Source organism: Danio aesculapii, chromosome 14 (genome assembly GCF_903798145.1).
Source record: "Danio aesculapii chromosome 14, fDanAes4.1, whole genome shotgun sequence".
Taxonomy (NCBI): Eukaryota; Metazoa; Chordata; class Actinopteri; order Cypriniformes; family Danionidae; genus Danio; species Danio aesculapii.
Window position 1 is genome coordinate 10,795,250 of NC_079448.1, and position 18,608 is coordinate 10,813,857.

General features: G+C 36.5%; 1 protein-coding gene across 1 annotated transcript in view; it reads right to left on the reverse strand.

The window, feature by feature from the left end:
• nrg2b (neuregulin 2b) overlaps positions 1–18,608 on the reverse strand; it is a 176,795-nt gene that overhangs the window by 37,257 nt on the left and 120,930 nt on the right. Inside the window, exon 4 of the mRNA XM_056471731.1 lies at positions 1,123–1,243. Coding sequence (XP_056327706.1) covers positions 1,123–1,243 — 121 coding nt within the window. The remainder of the gene's footprint in view (positions 1–1,122; positions 1,244–18,608) is intronic.

Genomic DNA, 18,608 nt, shown 5'->3' on the forward strand with positions numbered 1-18,608 from the left:
CTGTATTTCAGACCCATCTCCCGCCACCCTTCCGTTTTATTATTTCTCCTGAAAAGCTTTTTGGTACAGTCTATAACACCCCCGGATCACGGACTTTGGTATAGTATCCGAATGCAGCAGCTGCCTGAAACCCGGTGCATAGCACAGTTACATAGCTGTGTTATTCAGACACCTCACCCCCGACACCTAGACATCCCCACCACTCCCGCTCCCACGCCACCCCATCTTCCGGATTTTCAGAGACAAATGTTAGCAGGTATGGTCCGACCAGTGACGATATACAGCCATACTGCATTGCTACGAGTGTGATATTGTGTTATTTACTTACATATTAATTTACTCCAGACCAAATTTGCCTGTTTATTATTTATTTACAGCTTTAATGCTGCTGAAGATAAACTTTAATATGTGAATCACAGTGTGGAGAAAGCCAAGAGCAGCACACATATTTCCAAATCAGTCTGTGTGTGTCCCAGAGGGCCATTAACCCTTCTAGCCACTTCAGATGCTCCGTTCTGTAAATTAAAGAGATTGACTCACCGAGTCCCAGTTAAAGGATGACATCTCCCCAAAGAGGTTGAGCTTTAAACAGCTTTAATGGGTTTGTTTCTCTTCCTTTAAAAATTGGCGCACACACCGTAAATCTGAGCTGCCCCAGTCCGAAACGGCTGATAAGAACGGAGCATTGTGTCCACGGCGTCACGGGGGAGCAGTAACTCAGCATACTATTGATAAAGCGACAGTAAACATCGACAGAGCTGACAGATGACACAGAGAAGCCCGTCCCCCTTCCTCCAGACCCTCAGACACACAGACAGCCATTTCTCCAACTCTCTCTAGGCCGGGAGAATTCAATTAAATGTACAAGGGTCACTACATTTCTTCCGGAGCAAAAGTCCAAACAAACCGGAGCCAGTGTTTTACAGTGTTTATGAATTTATATCAAGACATGCAGAACTATCATTCGAATTTTACATTTAACTGAAATTCAAATAAATTTATATAGCATTAAAAAAACAACAACTAAACTCAGACATCTTCATATTCCTCTCCTTTGTTTATTTGCTATACACTGTAAAAATATGAGTTTAAATGCATGTGTTTTGACAGTGTGTAACTTACTTGCAGGACAGCTGATTTATACCATGTATGAAATAACAGTCTCCACCGTTGATGCAGTATGTCTTCTCAGTTTCATTGCACTTCCTGGCATGACTCGAGCCCGGAGACAATGTGGTGGTTACTATAGAAACACACACGCACACACACACGCACACACACACGCACACACACACACGCACACACACACACGGAGTTGTGACATTAGTGACATTGTGAGAAATGTGTCAGTCGCAGTAATACTGTACACTGTCTACATTTTGTCAGTAAACAGAGTGTGTGTGTGAAACAGACTGCAGTAGAATCCAATGGAAAGCAATTTAGCAATTTATTTCCAGTATGCAACATTGTTTTCAAGTCAATTAAGGGGCATGCAGATTATGAACATAAATTACAAATACTTTTTTTTTTATTTATCTTAATGGCAGTGCAATCAAATATGATCAGAAAGATGTAAAATATGGTTTACAGTACGCACAAGGGTTTGTGCACTGCAGTGAAGACAACTATATGCAATGTTTTTCTTTTATAACTTAAAACTATTAATATTGTTATTTAGAAGTACTGTATATACACTCACCGGCCACTTTATTAGGTACACCTGTCCAACTGCTCATTAACGCAAATTTCCAATCAGCCAATCACATGGCAGCAACTCAATGCATTTAGGCATGTAGACATGGTCAAGACGATCTGCTGCAGTTCAAACCGAGCATCAGAATGGGGAAGAAAGGTAATTTAAGTGACTTTGAACGTGGCATGGTTGTTGGTGCCAGAGGGGCTGGTCTGAGTATTTCAGAAACTGCTGATCTACTGAGATTTTCCACACACAAACATCTCTAGGGTTTACAGAGAATGGTCCAAAAAAAGAGAAAATATCCAGTAAGCGGCAGTTCTGTGGGCTTAAATGCCTTGTTGATGCCAGAGGTCAGAGGAGAATGGCCAGACTGGTTTGAGCTGATAGAAAGGCAACAGTAACTCAAATAACCACTCGGTACAACTGAGGTATACAGAAGAGCATCTCTGAACACACAACATGTCTAACCTTGAGGTGTATAGACTACAGCAGCAGAAGACCACACCGGGTGCCACTCCTGTCAGCTAAGAACAGGAAACTGAGGCTACAATTCACACAGGCTCACCAAAACTGGACACTAGAACATTGGAGGAAACGTTGCCTGGTCTGATGAGTCTTGATTTCTGCTGCGACATTCGGATGGAAAGGTCAGAATTTGGTGTCAACAACATGAAAGTATGGATTTATCCTGTCTTGTATCAAAGATTCAGGCTGCAGCTGGTGGTGTAATGGTGTGGGGGACATTTTCTTGGCAACCTTCATTGTGATGTGGTGGAACGGTATATTCACATCATGGATGTGCAGCCGGAAAATCTGCAGCAACTGCATGATGCTATCATGTCAATATGGACCAAAATCTCAGAGGAGTATTTCCCGTACCTTGTTGAATCTATGCTACAAAGAATTAAAGCAGTTCTGAAGGCAAAGGCGAGTCCAACCCAGTACTAGTAAGGTGTACCTGATAAAGTGGTGTGTGAGTGTATGTACTGTTTGTGTGTGTGTGTGTGTGTGTGTGTGTGCTCTGCTATTATTCCAATTTAGATATGCTCAAACTTTTGTAGATGTATATAAACAGCACTGTGTTAAACCTTGTCTTATGTACAAATATTACTGCAAATACCCTATATACCGAACACTAAAGACACCTACTTCTTGGATGGCCTGAGGGCAAATAAATCAACAGTGATTTTTCATATTTGACAGAACTATCTCTTTAACTATCTCTTTAACATTACAACAGAACAAAATTCCTAGTCTGCCTGCAACAAACTACGATTGTCAGCCAGTGGACAAAACCATAGCAAGATTATGTATACTGTTGGACAAGGTTATTAATATATATATATATATATATATATATATTACTATATATTTATTTATTTATTTAGCATGATATATACATGTTCATGTTTTTTTAAATATTTTACAGATTTGACAGTACCTTTTTATTTTAACGTATTATTTAACATGTTGCTCATTATTCATGTATAGGGCAATGCTTTAACAATACAGTGCAAGTCTTTTGTCAACCCAGGCTCATTCTGAAAATGTACCACTATATACATTTCTGGAGAGTGCCAAATACATTTCAGGTTGCACGTTTTTGTTTTTACGAATCCACCAGAGGCCTGTCACGGTTTGTGTTGGAGAAAGGAACGAGGACTCAGGTGCAGAACTAAAGGTTTTTTTTTTATAATAAAATAAAATAAAAAGCAAAATAAACTACCCCGAGGGGGAAAACATTAATGAAATAAACAAACAAGACTGGGCAGGCTGGCAGGGATCAGAACTGGAACACTCAGGACAAGGCAACATATGACGACGAACTGGCACAGGACAGCAGACATGAGGAGAATATAACCAGAAGTAAATTAACACACAAACAGGTGAACCTAATAAACTAATAATGGGTTAACAAGGAGGGTGGGACTAGACAATAGACTGGAGACCACATGACACAAAAAGACAATACAAGCCATGTGCTCACATAAAACGAGACTAGAACACGCAGCCAATAAGAGAACTCATTAACCGCGTGTTCCCAAGACAACATATAAGCACAACACTTAAAGCACACCACAAAAGCACGTGGCCACAATGTAAACATCCAGCCACGTGCTAAGACAACACCAGACGCAAGACACGAGCACACATATGCAACGCGCATGTTTCATCTCAGCGCCAACCAAAACCAACTAGATGGAGACGCTGAGAATGAAACAGCGTGATGCCGACAGAACAAAACACAAACACGAGTACAAGAGCCCGCGTCCAAAGCACGCACAGACCCCGACGACGGCGCCCATACAGAGACACACAATGACAGAAAACAAGTGCTCGACCCGAGAAAACTCGAGCTGAGCACAACAGGACAGGACAAGACAGAGCTAGTGTCTGGATTCTGTCATCAAAACAAGAATTTACAAGACTAGAGTGGCAGAACCCTGTGTATGCTATTTAAGACCTCAAATTTCTCTCGCGATGTTTCTATCTCTCTGCTGTTCTCACGTAAATCCACCAGAGGCCACTGTCGATTGACTGACTGACCGATCAACTGACCCACCCTCCTCCTTACCTAACCCTAATGTTTTAAAAAGCATCAAATGACCAACATCATACTGCCCCATAGTGTTCATTTTAAAGGTGAAATGCAGCCATACATACTTCTGGCTACTTCATTCGCGATCTCCAGAAATGTATGTTATCATGAGCCTATGTTGGAATTATGAGAACACAAGGCATGTCCTCATAAACCACTTCAACATTGTCATACCAACTTCATACTATAACTGTGTCATTACACAAATTTGAATCTTTGTAAACCACAAACAAATACACATACACACACACTGTTTCTCTCTCTCTCTCTCTCCCACCCAACACTGTATCATTCTGTGTATAAACCGGAGTGAGACACACGCTGCCAACTGCACATGGCAGATGGGAGGATGTTCTCGCAGGCGTCGCTGGCTCGCAGCCACATCAAGCGTTTTCGATTTTCTGCAGTGTGTCAGAATCACGCAGACTCAAACACCAGAACAGCACATCTGGCTCTCTGCAGCCACAGACACGGGGAATCCTGACGCAAACGCCTGCCTGGACAAAGAGCTAGACGGAGACTGTCAGCGAGTGACAGAGCGACACACACACAGAGATGGAATACTAGCCTGCTGCACAGTATTTATTTCATTTCATTTTCCTTCGGCTTAGTCCCTTTATTCATCAGGGGTCACCACAACGGAATGTACCGCCAACTTATCCAGCAAATGTTTTACGCAGTAGATGCCCTTCCAGCTGCAACCCAGTACTGGGAAACACCTATACACTCTCACAGTCGCACACATACACTACGACCAATTTAGTTTATTAAATTTACCTATAACGCATGTCTTTGAACAGTGGGGGAAACCAGAGCCCTCGGTGGAAATGCACACGAACATGAGGAGAACATGCAAACTCCACACAGAAATGCCAAGTGACCCTGTCGGGACTTGAACCAGCGACCTTCTTGCTTTAAGGCGACAGTGCTAACCACTGAGCCACCGTGTCGCCCCAACAGTATTTATAAGTTCATTCATTCATTCTTTTCGGCTTAGTCTCTTTATTAATCTGCAGTCGCCACATCTGAAATGTTGTTTTGGTCACTCTAAAACACCTCAACCACTTCAATATTAGTGTTAATATATTATTAATGACCTCCAGAACTGTCAAGAGCGTCTGCGCTCTGCTCTGCTTGACGGCATTTGTCTTCTGAGGCACAAATCATTTATTAAGTAAGGAAAAGATTCATGCAGCTTCTGTTACCACAGAAAATTCAGTTTTTACTGTTAATATTTGGTGACAGTTAATCAGGAAGTGATGCTTTGATGCTTTTTTCCCATGTCTTATATGCGATATTCCAGTTTTGCGCGTAAATTTAATTCTCATCTTTGGAAACATAGCTAGTAACTACTTAGTTTTGACTATTATATATTCCAATTATAATTAGTACAAATTTATATATACTCCTAGTCATTTATAAGGTTCTAGTACTTATTTTAAATAATACATACTTGTACCTAACTAATAACTATAAGCAATTAATCGAAGTTAACCAATAAGTACTAATTTAATTAGTAAGTTTTACTGTATTTAATAGTTATGAGTCCCTAAAGTTATATTCATTAATTTTCCCTCAGCTTAGTCCCTTATTTATCAGGGGTCACCACAGCGGAAAGGACTGCCAACTATGGCAGCATATGTTTTGCACAGCGGATGCCTTTCCAGCCCAACCCAGTACTGAATAGAAGAAACAGACACTTACATGTTTTTCAGGAGAAGTTGATGAATTAGCATGTTGTAAATTTCCACTTCACTTCAGCACAGACTAACATGGCATCGCCCGTCATAGATTAAATAATATGATTATTATTAAGCTCAAATGAGGAAATACATGTTCTTACACAGTGTTGTAGAACAGACTGAACAGAGTGTGTTGTAAATACTGCACAGTATAAATGCGTCCATGATCCCAAGTTCCCAACCATATTTACATGTTTGGATGCTAATTAGTGATGGTAACAGTTTAATTAATTACAATTAATTATGCATTTTACATGCAACCCAACCAGCATTCTAACCCTAACTATATAGTATGTGTATATAATTGATTAATATTACTAGTAGTTCAATGAATAGTTACAATTTAACAAGGACATCTTAAAAATAAACTGTAACTTTAGAGCGATAGTGTATGGGTGTTTCCCAGTACTGGGTTGCGGCTGGAAAGGCATCCGCTGTGTAAAACATATGCTGGCATAGTTGGCGGTCCTTTCCGCTGTGGCGACCCCTGATAAATAAGGGACTAAGCTGAAGGAAAATGAATGAATGTAACTTTAGGGACTCATAACTATTAAATACAGTAGAACTTACTAATTAAATTAGTACTTATTTTCTCTATTCTACTTCCAGTTAAACAGACACTTACATGTTTTTCAGGAGAAGTTGATGAATTAGTATGTTGTAAATCCAGCAGCTCTAATCTCTCCACTTCAGCACAGACTAACATGGCATCGCCCATTATAGATTAAATAATACGATCATTATTAAGCTCAAATGAGGAAATACATGTTCTTACACATATTTAAGAATTGGAATATCAGATATTTCACAAAATAAATAGGATGTTAGACAATATTTGCCAAAAATGGAAAAAAGAAAGAAAAATAATCAACATAGGCTCATTCTGAAAACGGTCGGAGAAAGCAGGTAAGACAAAAACAAAAGCCAAAAAATAAAATAAACAAGTAAATAACAGGGTGAGAATGTGGTAAAATCTGAAAATGTGGTAAAAATCAGGCTGTCACGAGGGCTTTTCTTTTTTCTGGATTGCATTTGAAAGCACTGATGCTTGGGTTTAGGGAAGGAGGAGGGTGGGTCGACCAGTGGCGTTGATATACATAAAGCTCTACTGGGGCACGTCCCCCCTCAAAAATAAAATAAATAAAAAATAATAATTAAGAAAATAATTATATATATATATATATATATATATATATATATATATATATATATATATATATATATATATATATATATATATATATATATATATATAAAACAATAAGTATTATTGTTATTATACAATTATTATTCTAAATAATTAATCCTGAATGTAACTGGAAAATAATCATTTAAAAAATCTTTTGCATAAATATTAATTTCATTTGAATGAAATTATATAGACAATTCTATTGAATACAAAAAAAAGATGTTTTATAGAATTATCTGTTGTTTTAGACTTGACACGTGGCAGTCAAATAGCTTTATTAAGTTTTACCTCCCTGACTCGTCACTTGCTTCATCCAAAAAAATCTATGAGAAAGCATGCATAGTAAAGACCACCATCATTTTATTTAAACTTTAGTTTTGTCGACTGTGAGCTGACACCTCCACATAAAAGACTGTTAATGCCGGTTTTGCAACGCATGAGCGGCGCGTGAGCAGTGGGTGTTTTTTCAGCATGCATGTTAACAACCGGGACTTGCACCAGGAGATAAGCAGCACGTTTAGCAGGACTGTGTGAGGCACGCAGGTTTGGTTTTTTCTGCGCACATGCAGAGATGCGTCAGATTGCTTTTTGATTAAACTTCATTGGTTTTACCATCATTGATTCAGTTGAATATAGAGAGTAACATCTTTATTTCGGAATTACCACTCTTAATAAATACACTTGCATATGAAGTCATTGATATCTCAAAGCATTTACTGAGGCACTGGTGATGTTGGGTCTAGCGACGCCCAAGGGTCTAGTGACGCCCCTGGGGCCGACAGCAGACTCTGGTCAATTTACACAAGAAGAGAAGGCATGAATGGCACTTGCAAGAGACATTTGAGATCTGAAAAAGCGTAAACAGTGGCCTCTGGTGGATTTGCTAAATAAAAACTGCAAAAAAAAAAAAAAAAACGTAGTTCATGGGACGTATTTGGCGATCTCCAGAAATGTATATAGGGGTACATATTCAGAATGAGCCTGGGTTGAAAATAACATATCGATAAATCATCTGGGCTACTGTGTAATGTGATCAACTTGGCAACTCGCCATGTAAAGTTTAAAGCAATACCTTCTAAATAAGGGTCACGTTAAAAAAAACTCACGCTGTGTCAGCAGGAGTATTTAAAACTTACATGTGGGAGGGTTAAACAGTTTAAAAGTCAAGCAAAAACATTTCTAATGCTAAATAATACTAACATTTTAATCAGACAACGTGCTTGATTTACATCAGATACTCGGTGTTTAGATTATTAGAACATTTCCTCTACTTCCAGTTAAACAGACACTTCCTTACATGTTTTTTCAGGAGGAGCTGATGTATTAACATGTTGTAAATCAAGCAGCTCTAATCTCTCCACTGCAGCACAGACTAACAATGGCGGACTAACAATAAGTGCTGTATGTTTGAATATATAATTTATATTAATTAAAGAATCCTAAAACGTCAAATGTCAAGGAAAAGATCTTAATGTTAGTAGCAGCACATTGAATATTAACAGACATCATACAGTTGACGGCCCATCACAAGGACAGTTCCTCCCTCAGAGTCACAGATAAAGAGCGCAGCCTGCACTGCTCCTGTCTGTGGAGAATGGAGCAACTCTGATGAAATCCATAGGAAGCCACCAAAACAATGCCATTGTTTCAGGAATGTTTTGAATAATTATGGAAGTATGAATTGTACATTCATAAAACATTTGCTGATATGCTATGTAAATATTTAAAGTGGCAATAAATAATTTCACACCCATGAAAAATCCAAGTTTCCACAGTTTCAGAACCGTAGTGTAGTAGGATGAAATACAAAACAGAGTGTGTTCTAAATACTGCACAGTATAAATGATTTCAAGATCCCAAGTTCCCAACCATATTTAGATATTTGGATGCTAATTAGTGATGGTAACACTTTAATTAATTAATTAATTATGCATTTTACATGCAACCCAACCAGCATTCTAACCCTAACTATATAGTATGTGTATATAATTGATTAATATTACTCAGTAGTTAAATGAATGGTTACAATTTAACAAGGACATCTTAAAAATAAACTGTAACTTTAGCGATAGAATAGAGAAAATGTTCTAATAATCTAAACGCTGAGTATCTGATGTAAATCAAGCACATTGTTTGATTATTATAAAAATAATTATTATTGTCATCTCCATAGACATCAATGTAAAACATAAATGTTATGCTTTGCTAGTACTTATGTGTGTTTAAAAGTCTGAAACCTAAAATATACAGTATTTGTTTGAAAACAGTGGTTTATGATAAAGCGTTGTATGCGTCTTTCTCTGACTCTGCATTAGCTATTGCGAGAAAGCAGATCTGAATTTACCAGCTGATTTTGTGAGGACTTCTAATCACACCAGTGTGATCAGTATGACATCAAAGGGTTAATGTTGCACTGTAAAACCCAAAAAGTTAAGGTAACTCAAAACATTTGAGGAAACCGATTGCAACAAACCATTTAAGTACAAAAACTAATCCTAATGAGTACTGTGAACTTAATTCATTTGAGTAAACAAAGCAATTTGGCAAGAGTAAAACCCGATAAATGAAGAGAAACTCATACCAACTGAGCACTGTAAAACCTTATAAGTTAAGGCAACTCAAACCGTTTGAGGAAACCGATTGCAACAAACCATTTGAGTTAAAAAAAACTAATTTATATGAGTACTGTGAACTTACTCTATTTAAGTTGAAGTAATGAGGTATTTAATGAACTTATTACCTTCAACACTGAGTTCAATAGTCTTTTCAAATGAGTAGAATTAACTGTCAATTTTGAGTTACAGTAACTACACTCATTTCATTTAATAAAGTTGACTGTTCGGTTTTACAGTGTGGTAATGATGCTGAATATTCAGCTTAAATCACCGGGGATAAATTCAACACAGGCTCATTGGAAAAAATATGCTTTAAGCCTACATTTATGTGAAACGTCAAGTATGTTGCTCTGGATACGTTTCGATGTACGTTTTAGATGACAAATCTACTAGAGAGTGTTGTCTACATTACATTTCAGATACAAATTCGTACATGTCCAAAGAAGATGGGGCATGTCATACAGATGACCTAGAACAGCGAATCACTGACCTAAACCATTTCGTAAACGTAACCAATAGTGTTTTCACAAGCAAACGTAAAAAAAGCCCTGTAGCATTGATTTTACCTAGAAACTGATGTCAGCTGTATAAACACGTTTTTGAGGTTTCACAAAAAGGTAGGCTGAAGCATGTATTTCCAATGAGCCAGCCCTGAATAAATGACATTTTGAAATCCATTAACACAGTGCTTGACATTTACTTTTTTTGATCACCAGCAACTGTGGCTAGTAGATTTTCAACATTCTTATTCATTCGGCATTTTTACTAGCCACACTTTTGTTGTAGGGAAAATATATTTTATATGCAGAAATTTGACTTTGACATGCTAAAATGACTTGATTTAGATGTTGAATTATGTCCACATGCCTCCTCATTCACTTCACTTGTGTGTGTTGTGTATGAGCTTGCTCAATGTGCATGAGCAAATGGGTTGTGTCGCATTGCAATTAGTTCTTATTTCACATGAATTTTCAGGGCTCAAAATTCAGGATTTACCAAATTTATCTCTGACCACACCAAAAATAAATAATTATTTGTTAGTCACACATTTTAAAAGTGTCAAAACCAGCTAAATATAGCTGTATACATGTGCTTTTTAATTCAGCAAAACTTTTCCTAAAACATAGCAGTCTGTCCTGGCTAAAGGTCCCAGATCAGCAGCTAACTACACATAAATGGTGAGTTAATCTCATATTAAAGCAATGTTATTGTAAAAAAAATAACTGTAAGCAAAAAAAAAAAAGTAAAAAACATACCGCGAATGATAATGAAAGGCTGATCACGCACACGGTTAATGTCAGGCCTGTTAATAATCTGTTCAAGCAATAATTAAAACCAAAGCAGTGACCGCTACTGCTTACAAAAGGATATTTTTGTCAAAATCTTGAGCTCCTGAAAGCAGCAGGACTGTGGGTGCACGATCATCGCTTTTGGTCCAGTCTATTTCAAAGAGAACCGATTGCACCAGTTGCGTTTCCTCTAGGCTCGGTTGCTTTGCGCAAGTAAACGGGAGCGTGCAAGCTTTTTAACAGTCACACGCATCACATCACCTGTGCGCGGGAGTGATCATCCTCTCATTCGGTATTGACCTGCTTTCTTTTGCTTGTGCAAACACAATTATTTTTGTCAGTCATGCTGCATCTCGATTCTAAGATCAAATTTTCATGAATATTGGGCCATCCTTATTGTCAAACCCTGCTTTTTAGAAAACTACTATTTAAAAATGATTTCCAACCAGCCAAAGTGGCTAGTGGGAGTGTCTGTCTAACCCGCCACAGCTAAAATCTACCCACATTTGACGGGTTGACGGGTGTTAGTGTCAAGCCCTGCATTCACGCATAAACAGTAATTATATTACAAAATAATATTATAATTATAATTTTATATTGCTAATAAAATACATGCAAGCTTGATGGGGAGAAGATTGTCAAAAACAAATCTGCTTCCTATTGGCTGGTTGTGCGAGTATGAATGTGTTCCTGGCATTCCTCACATTGGGGGGACTAAAAGTACATCCACAAGTACAGCAATAACAGCTTTGTTTTTGGTCACCATGAGTAAAATGGCTCACATATCATAGACAAAGTATTTTGAAAATGTAAAACTGCAGCACGTTTCCATGAAGGGTTGGAATAAGAGGACAGAATATACAGTCTGTCGCCACACTGAAATATATTTAACTGTGTTGTAAACAGATAATTCCTCAATATTCCTTGATAATGTATAATTCTAAACTCAGCCAATGTTTAAATTCCTGTCCCAGATTGAATGTGTGAATGTGTGTGTTACTGCGAGAGTAGCACATATGGTTTGCGCAGACAGAGCTGGGACATGTTGAGTGTGTCTAACTGAATATGACATTGACTGTATCTCTCCATATACAGCACTGTACCTGTGTTTACTGTACTTCCACCGGTGCTACTGGGCACAATGCCTGAGTGTGCGAGCAGACAGACTGTATTAGTCCCAAACCCGTAGTCTTTCATTCCTCTTGTGTACTAATTAGTGATGTCAAAGTGAGCCAACAAAATGTTCCAGTGGCATAATGTCACACATCTGAAATGATGTGCACAGTTTGAACTTCGCATAATTGCTAATCTGGGCTCTCGGTTTGGCAAGCTGCTTTTTAAAATCATTTTATTTTAGCATCTGTATTAGTAAGTATTAGCATCTGTTTTCATGCTACTTTTTTTTTAGATACTAGTGGCATTCTCATTAAGCCACACTGTTAACAATTTCCTGTAGAGCATGGTTTCCGCTACATTCATTCTTCCATGGCGGGGCGCCACGCTAAAATTGATCCCGCCACAGCTACATTACAGCTTTTCATTCAAAACATTCAGTCGTGGGTTTTTTTTTAAATAGCGGGTTATAATCGCATCAAAACATATTAAAAGGAAAGTGAATTATAACAGCGCGAACATTTCTGTAACAGCAGTAGTGCTGTGCGTTATTTGTTTAACCCGTTAAGGTTACGTGCTGACTGACTGGTGTGTGAGGCCAGCAAACATGACGTATAGCCGTTTCACTTTACTTCAGGACGCATTAATACCGCTCAAGAAGGTCTATTGAAGATATTTATAAATATTCCTAGCAAATCTAATAAATGTTAAAGACATACTTGTTACATAAACGCACTAAATCGCATATCAGCAGCGTTTATTTGAGAGCGCACAAGAAGATCTGCGCTTGAGCAGCGTATATTTGAGGGGGCGTGCAAGAAGTTTTGTGCACAAGCAGAGAATATTGGCGCGCAAGCAGAGAGATTTGCATGCTTGTATGCTATTACATAAATGCGATCTTGACTTGTAATACTGTGCTCATGACATTTGTCATTGAAATAACGCCACAGGTGGTTGGTAGATCTGTGTAAAAAAGGCCTGCCGCCACAACTGAAAAAAATCCTAGAGGAAACACTGTAGAGTCTACAATAACCACAGTTCACCAGTAACTTACTGTAAATCTATTACGGTAAAAATACTGTGTTTAGATTTACAGCATCATTTATCTTCCTGTATATGTATTTACAGTATTCAGGGTATTTGCAGGAATCCTAAAGGAAATTTCAATACCCTTTTAAGACTTTTTAAAGACCTTCTCAGAATATTTTAAGACCTCGTCGCCTCTTCAAGTTCTAATCAGTATCAAACCTTTAATTTAAAAAACAGTTGCTAATAAACAGTTGTAGTTAAATAAACCAATGGAGCACAACCATGCAACAGAACTTAGATAAGCTCGGAAGAAACAAATCGCGAAAGAATAAATTACGTGGTTGTTTTCAGCGACAGGTTTCAGCCACTGTTTAAACTCGTTTTTCTCCATCCAGGAGTATGCAAACTTGCATTATCCCATTTTACCGTCTGTTTTGCTCTATGGCAGGGCTATTCAATTAGTTTGTCATAGGCATCCCAAATGAGGGGCTGGAGAGATATGACTTGCAAAATGAGTGATGACACACTGTATTTTTGCTCCTTATGACACCCACATTGTATTTTTCTTCATTAAAATGTTAATATATTGTATTTTGAAGTTACATAATATCACTGCATTATACAATATATATATATATATATATATATATATTTTACAAACATTCAAATGTTGTATTTTAAAGCACAACAAAAGCAGTGCAATGCTTAAGTAGGCTTCTTCTACATTCAGACACATTTATATGTTGTTTTGAACTGCACTACAATTAGGGATGCAACAATTGTAGATTTTGGTTGTACGATTATATAGTCTGAAGAATAATCATGGTTTCACGGTTATTACATCTAATATAAATTTAAGCTTTATATTAGGTAAGTATTTAAATGAATGGTTGTTATCATCTGTGTTCATAGATACATAATCATTTTAATAATTTGTCTAACATATCTTTTGTTTACATTGCACTGAAAGCCACGCACAACTCTCAAAAGCATTTATTTGTATTTTAATCATGCATTAGTAAGAAAAGTAAGAAAATCAAATACCATGGAAGCCAGTGGTTACAGGTTTTTAACCAGAGTAGGGTGTAACGCATTCCACAGTAATCTAATTACATTCTAATTAAATTTTTGGGAAACGCAGTAACATAACGAATTACATTTTAAATTTGTGCAATTTGATTACAGTTACTAAAGTTAGTGTAATTGCATTACGTCCCTTACAAATATAGTTTTTAAAATAAAAATCAGGTAATAAGCATGCTCTTTTAAATTGCAGGAGAACGTGAGCTGAAATGGCTGCTGAGGAGAGTGGTTGCTTCTTCAAGTGAAAACAAAGACATTACTTAGATTTCATTGTGTATAAAAACAAGAATACTGCTGTGAAATTCAGTCTATGTCCAGTCTTTAAAGAACTTTCGACTGCTTTTAACTTGACCAGCAACTTGTTTAAGCACTTGAATAAAAAGCATTCTATGACAATACTCGTCACAAGGTGGACACTGGTGCCCAAAAACACGGTGACCCAACTAAATTTGATTTTTATACAGGATTGGGAGTGAAGGATCTTCTGAATCTGAAAAGAAGCATGCTGCTTATGGGCCCATTTACAAATTGCATTTTTGCGAGTGCAAGTTCGCTATTTCTAATGGAAGCATATTTGAAGTGCATATTGTGCGTGCTTGCATTTTCCAGGCACACCAGTTAAAAGCCGTGAGTCATGCAACAAGAACTGCTATTAGTTTCATACTTTGTAAATTACCTCAGACAAACACAGAACTGCCAAACACTGCAGTGCTTTGCATACTATGGATGTCAATGGTTATAGGTATCCAGTTTTCTTCTCGTCTTCTTTTGTGTTAAAAAAGACAAACGGGTTTGATGAGATAATTTTACGTTTTTAAGTCTTTTAAATATGTCAAGATGCTGTGATCAACCCATTGTAATGTTTTTTCAGTGAATAGTAAATTATAGAAAGAGCTGCAGTTTATTCTGTATTTTTATAGGTATATTTTAAAAGTTTATAGTTTTAAAAGTAACTATAACGTAAAGTAATTAGTAATCTGATTACGTTTACATTAAGTAATTAGTAATGTAATCAGATTATAATTTTCAAGTAGTAGTCAGTAATTTGTAATCTACTCCATTTAACATTTTAAAAATGATTTCTTCAGTCACCTGATACTGTTTTCATGTAAACAAAAGGCCAAATCGCATAGAAAAAACTGTGGTTTAAAAAATAATGTTCATGAGGCTAGGACCTCAAACAGGTCTTAAACAAGTAATGGGTGAGTAATTAATGACCAAAAAAAACTGTTTTGGATTAACTATATCCCTTAAAATACTAGTATTTATGCATTAGAAAGGTAAGTGAATGAATGAATGAATTCTAGCTCTAATTTATTAAACAATAGCATCCATTCTTTAGGTACCTGTTCCTATGATTGTTGTACTTATTTATTATACTACTAACTATTTAATACGTACTAGTACTTATTTATTAGATGTTAAAATATATTCATTACACATAATATTAATTACAAACTACTCATAAATGAAAGCATGAAATAGATATAGTACTTGTACGTTTTATAGATTAAAGGTTAAAATGGCTTGCCACATCTTCACAGCTCATGCAGAGAGTTGAGCACCTGATAGGATACAATTATATTTCTCAGCAAGGGTGAAATTATTAGTCAACACTATCACTATCTGGCAATAAAAGTGTTGGCAAATATTGGCAAAAAAATCTCACATGACCAATTTTATGGACCTGCAATGATAGATAATACAGCACTGTAATACAGTTACATATTTCATGTTCCATGTAGTCAAATTGCCAAAATATGTGGTTTGTATATTGTATCTAACAAATAATTTATTATTTTCAATAAACAAACTAGCCAAACATGAATTCTTTGCTTTGTATAAGCTCAGATTCGCACACGCAGCAGTGAAAATAAAATAACATTATGTTTATTTCAGTGATCAGTCTAATATATGCATTTGGCAGAGTTTAAATATCAGTATAGTATCAGTATTATTAGTTTTTAGGAAATCTATAAGCTAGTGTGCTCCAAAACAGAGACAAAATTTACGTTTAGATGATATAAAACTTATAGAAACTTGTAAAGCTTGTAGTTTGTCACTTCCGCCTAAATGGATAAAATTTTATTCACGTCACCTCATACTTCAGTTTCTCATTAAATCTTGACCAATTCAATGGTCTCTAATATTTGACATGCCCTGCTGCCTTTCCATTTGCTTTTCATTTGATGTGTTTGAGCTCAGTCACTCTAACTGACAGAGCTGTGGTTAAAACGAAAGACTATTGGCTGTTTTTTAAAAAGGGGAGGAGCTAGACTAAGTCCCACCCTCTCTTCATGTTTCGGTAAATATTACATCAAACATACAATAAAAAATGCACATTTCAAAGCACTACACAGGACCTCTTCATTTGACAGCACTGACGTTATTTTTTAACCGAATGGAGCTGAATTTATGTACAGACAAATAGAGTATAGTACAATTGAGTGGAACTGTTTTTAGCTAACCTGTTTTATAATTTATGAATTTTTACACACATACATTTTTTACGTGCCCTGATATTTTTGATTGCCCTGCCATAAATAAAGTTTTTAACCAATGTTTTTGACAATTTTAGTATAATAAATAAACTTATGACAACAAAACTTTAGATTCATTTAGTTACATTTGTCAAATCTTCCAATAAATTTACATTTAAAGGGATAGTTTAAGCCCAACATTCTAGAATTTTTCCATTTTTTTTTTTTGTTGGCGTTATTCTTTTAACAGCTGGTAAATAAGGATGTTGACACTTCAGGAAATAATGCACAGATCCAATATACTGATCCATATCATTATAACATTTAATAGACAGTTCATTATTTCTCTTTCCCCAGCTGTATAAGTTCAACTTATTTCGAAGGTGTTTATATTGGAATCATTTTGGATGTAATTGTCATTTAACAACAATAAAAAGTTAAAAAGAACTTAACTCAGGTTTGTGTCTTTTTGCACTTGATCAGCCCAAAAGTGCTAAAAGGGCTTAAAACATGTACAAATTATACACTTTCATGACAACACAGCAGAGGCTCAATCAGGGCAGTTAAAAATCAATCAAATGTCCCAAGTGCCTTTCATATTGACCCCAGGTCAGAGGGTCATCCTTATTGTCGACCCCTGACATAATTATCAACCCAAAATGCATGAACACTGAATTAACAGAATAAGGACATTGTAGTCTTATAGAGAAGCCTTATGTGAGGAATAATTGATGACGGACTGTTGAATTATTAGCAAAACTACACACATCACAAACCCTTCAAAGCAATTCAAAGAACCGCAGTCAATTATTTCACTTATAATAGACTCAAATAGACCTTAAATAGCCTAGGGACAAGTTTTTACTCATCTAAACCAATGCGTTTTGTTCGGTTTTGATTTAAATTTTGACAAAGTAGGCTGTGTAATAATTTAAATTATTCAGCATTGTGATGTGAAGCTGTAATATGGTCAAGACATGCCTGAAACCACTTTAGCTGTGAGGTTCCTGAAAATAAATGTAGGTTTAGTGCTGGTTCTATTAGGAAGACCAAATGTCAGGTCACTCATCACTACCAGTTCCAACCAATAGCCATTTCGTTCATTCATTCGCTCATTTTCTCTACGCTTAGTCTCTATTTCAGAGGTCACCACAGAGGAATAAACCACCAACTATCCCAGCATACTGCTATCTCTTTGGGTTCATCCCAATCAGCTCCATAGATCCTGAGGTTGTGTACATAAATTCGGGCACTGGTAAGGACAGTCTTGAGAGGTTTTCTACACACTGAGACACTAATGACTAACCAATTGAGTGTACCATGAGAATGTCCTTGTTGTGCAACATCAAAACTAAAATGTATCAATAACAGCAGAACTAGTATTTCTCACATATACATTTTTCAAAATTTTCAAAAATTACATTTTAGCTAAACAATTTGATTGTTTTATTGTTGTGTTTCAACCATTAAACAATTGTAAATATTTGCTAGATTATCTTAACCTGTCTAGTTATGTTTGCTTGTGTTAAATAAATAGATAACTAAAAATGTCCTTTTAGAAAAACATCTCTTGATTTGGTTTATATCATTCATGTTTTGCACTTCCAAGGGAGCAAAGTGAACATTACCGCTCCCTGATTTTCACAGTGCATTGTGGGACTTTAGGGAACAATTTGGTGCACTGGAATAATTGATTGTTTGAGAAAGCACTTAAAATGGCTCCCTGATCAGTGTCCTGACTAGTGAACAATGAAGCTGAATGAGAAGCACCCT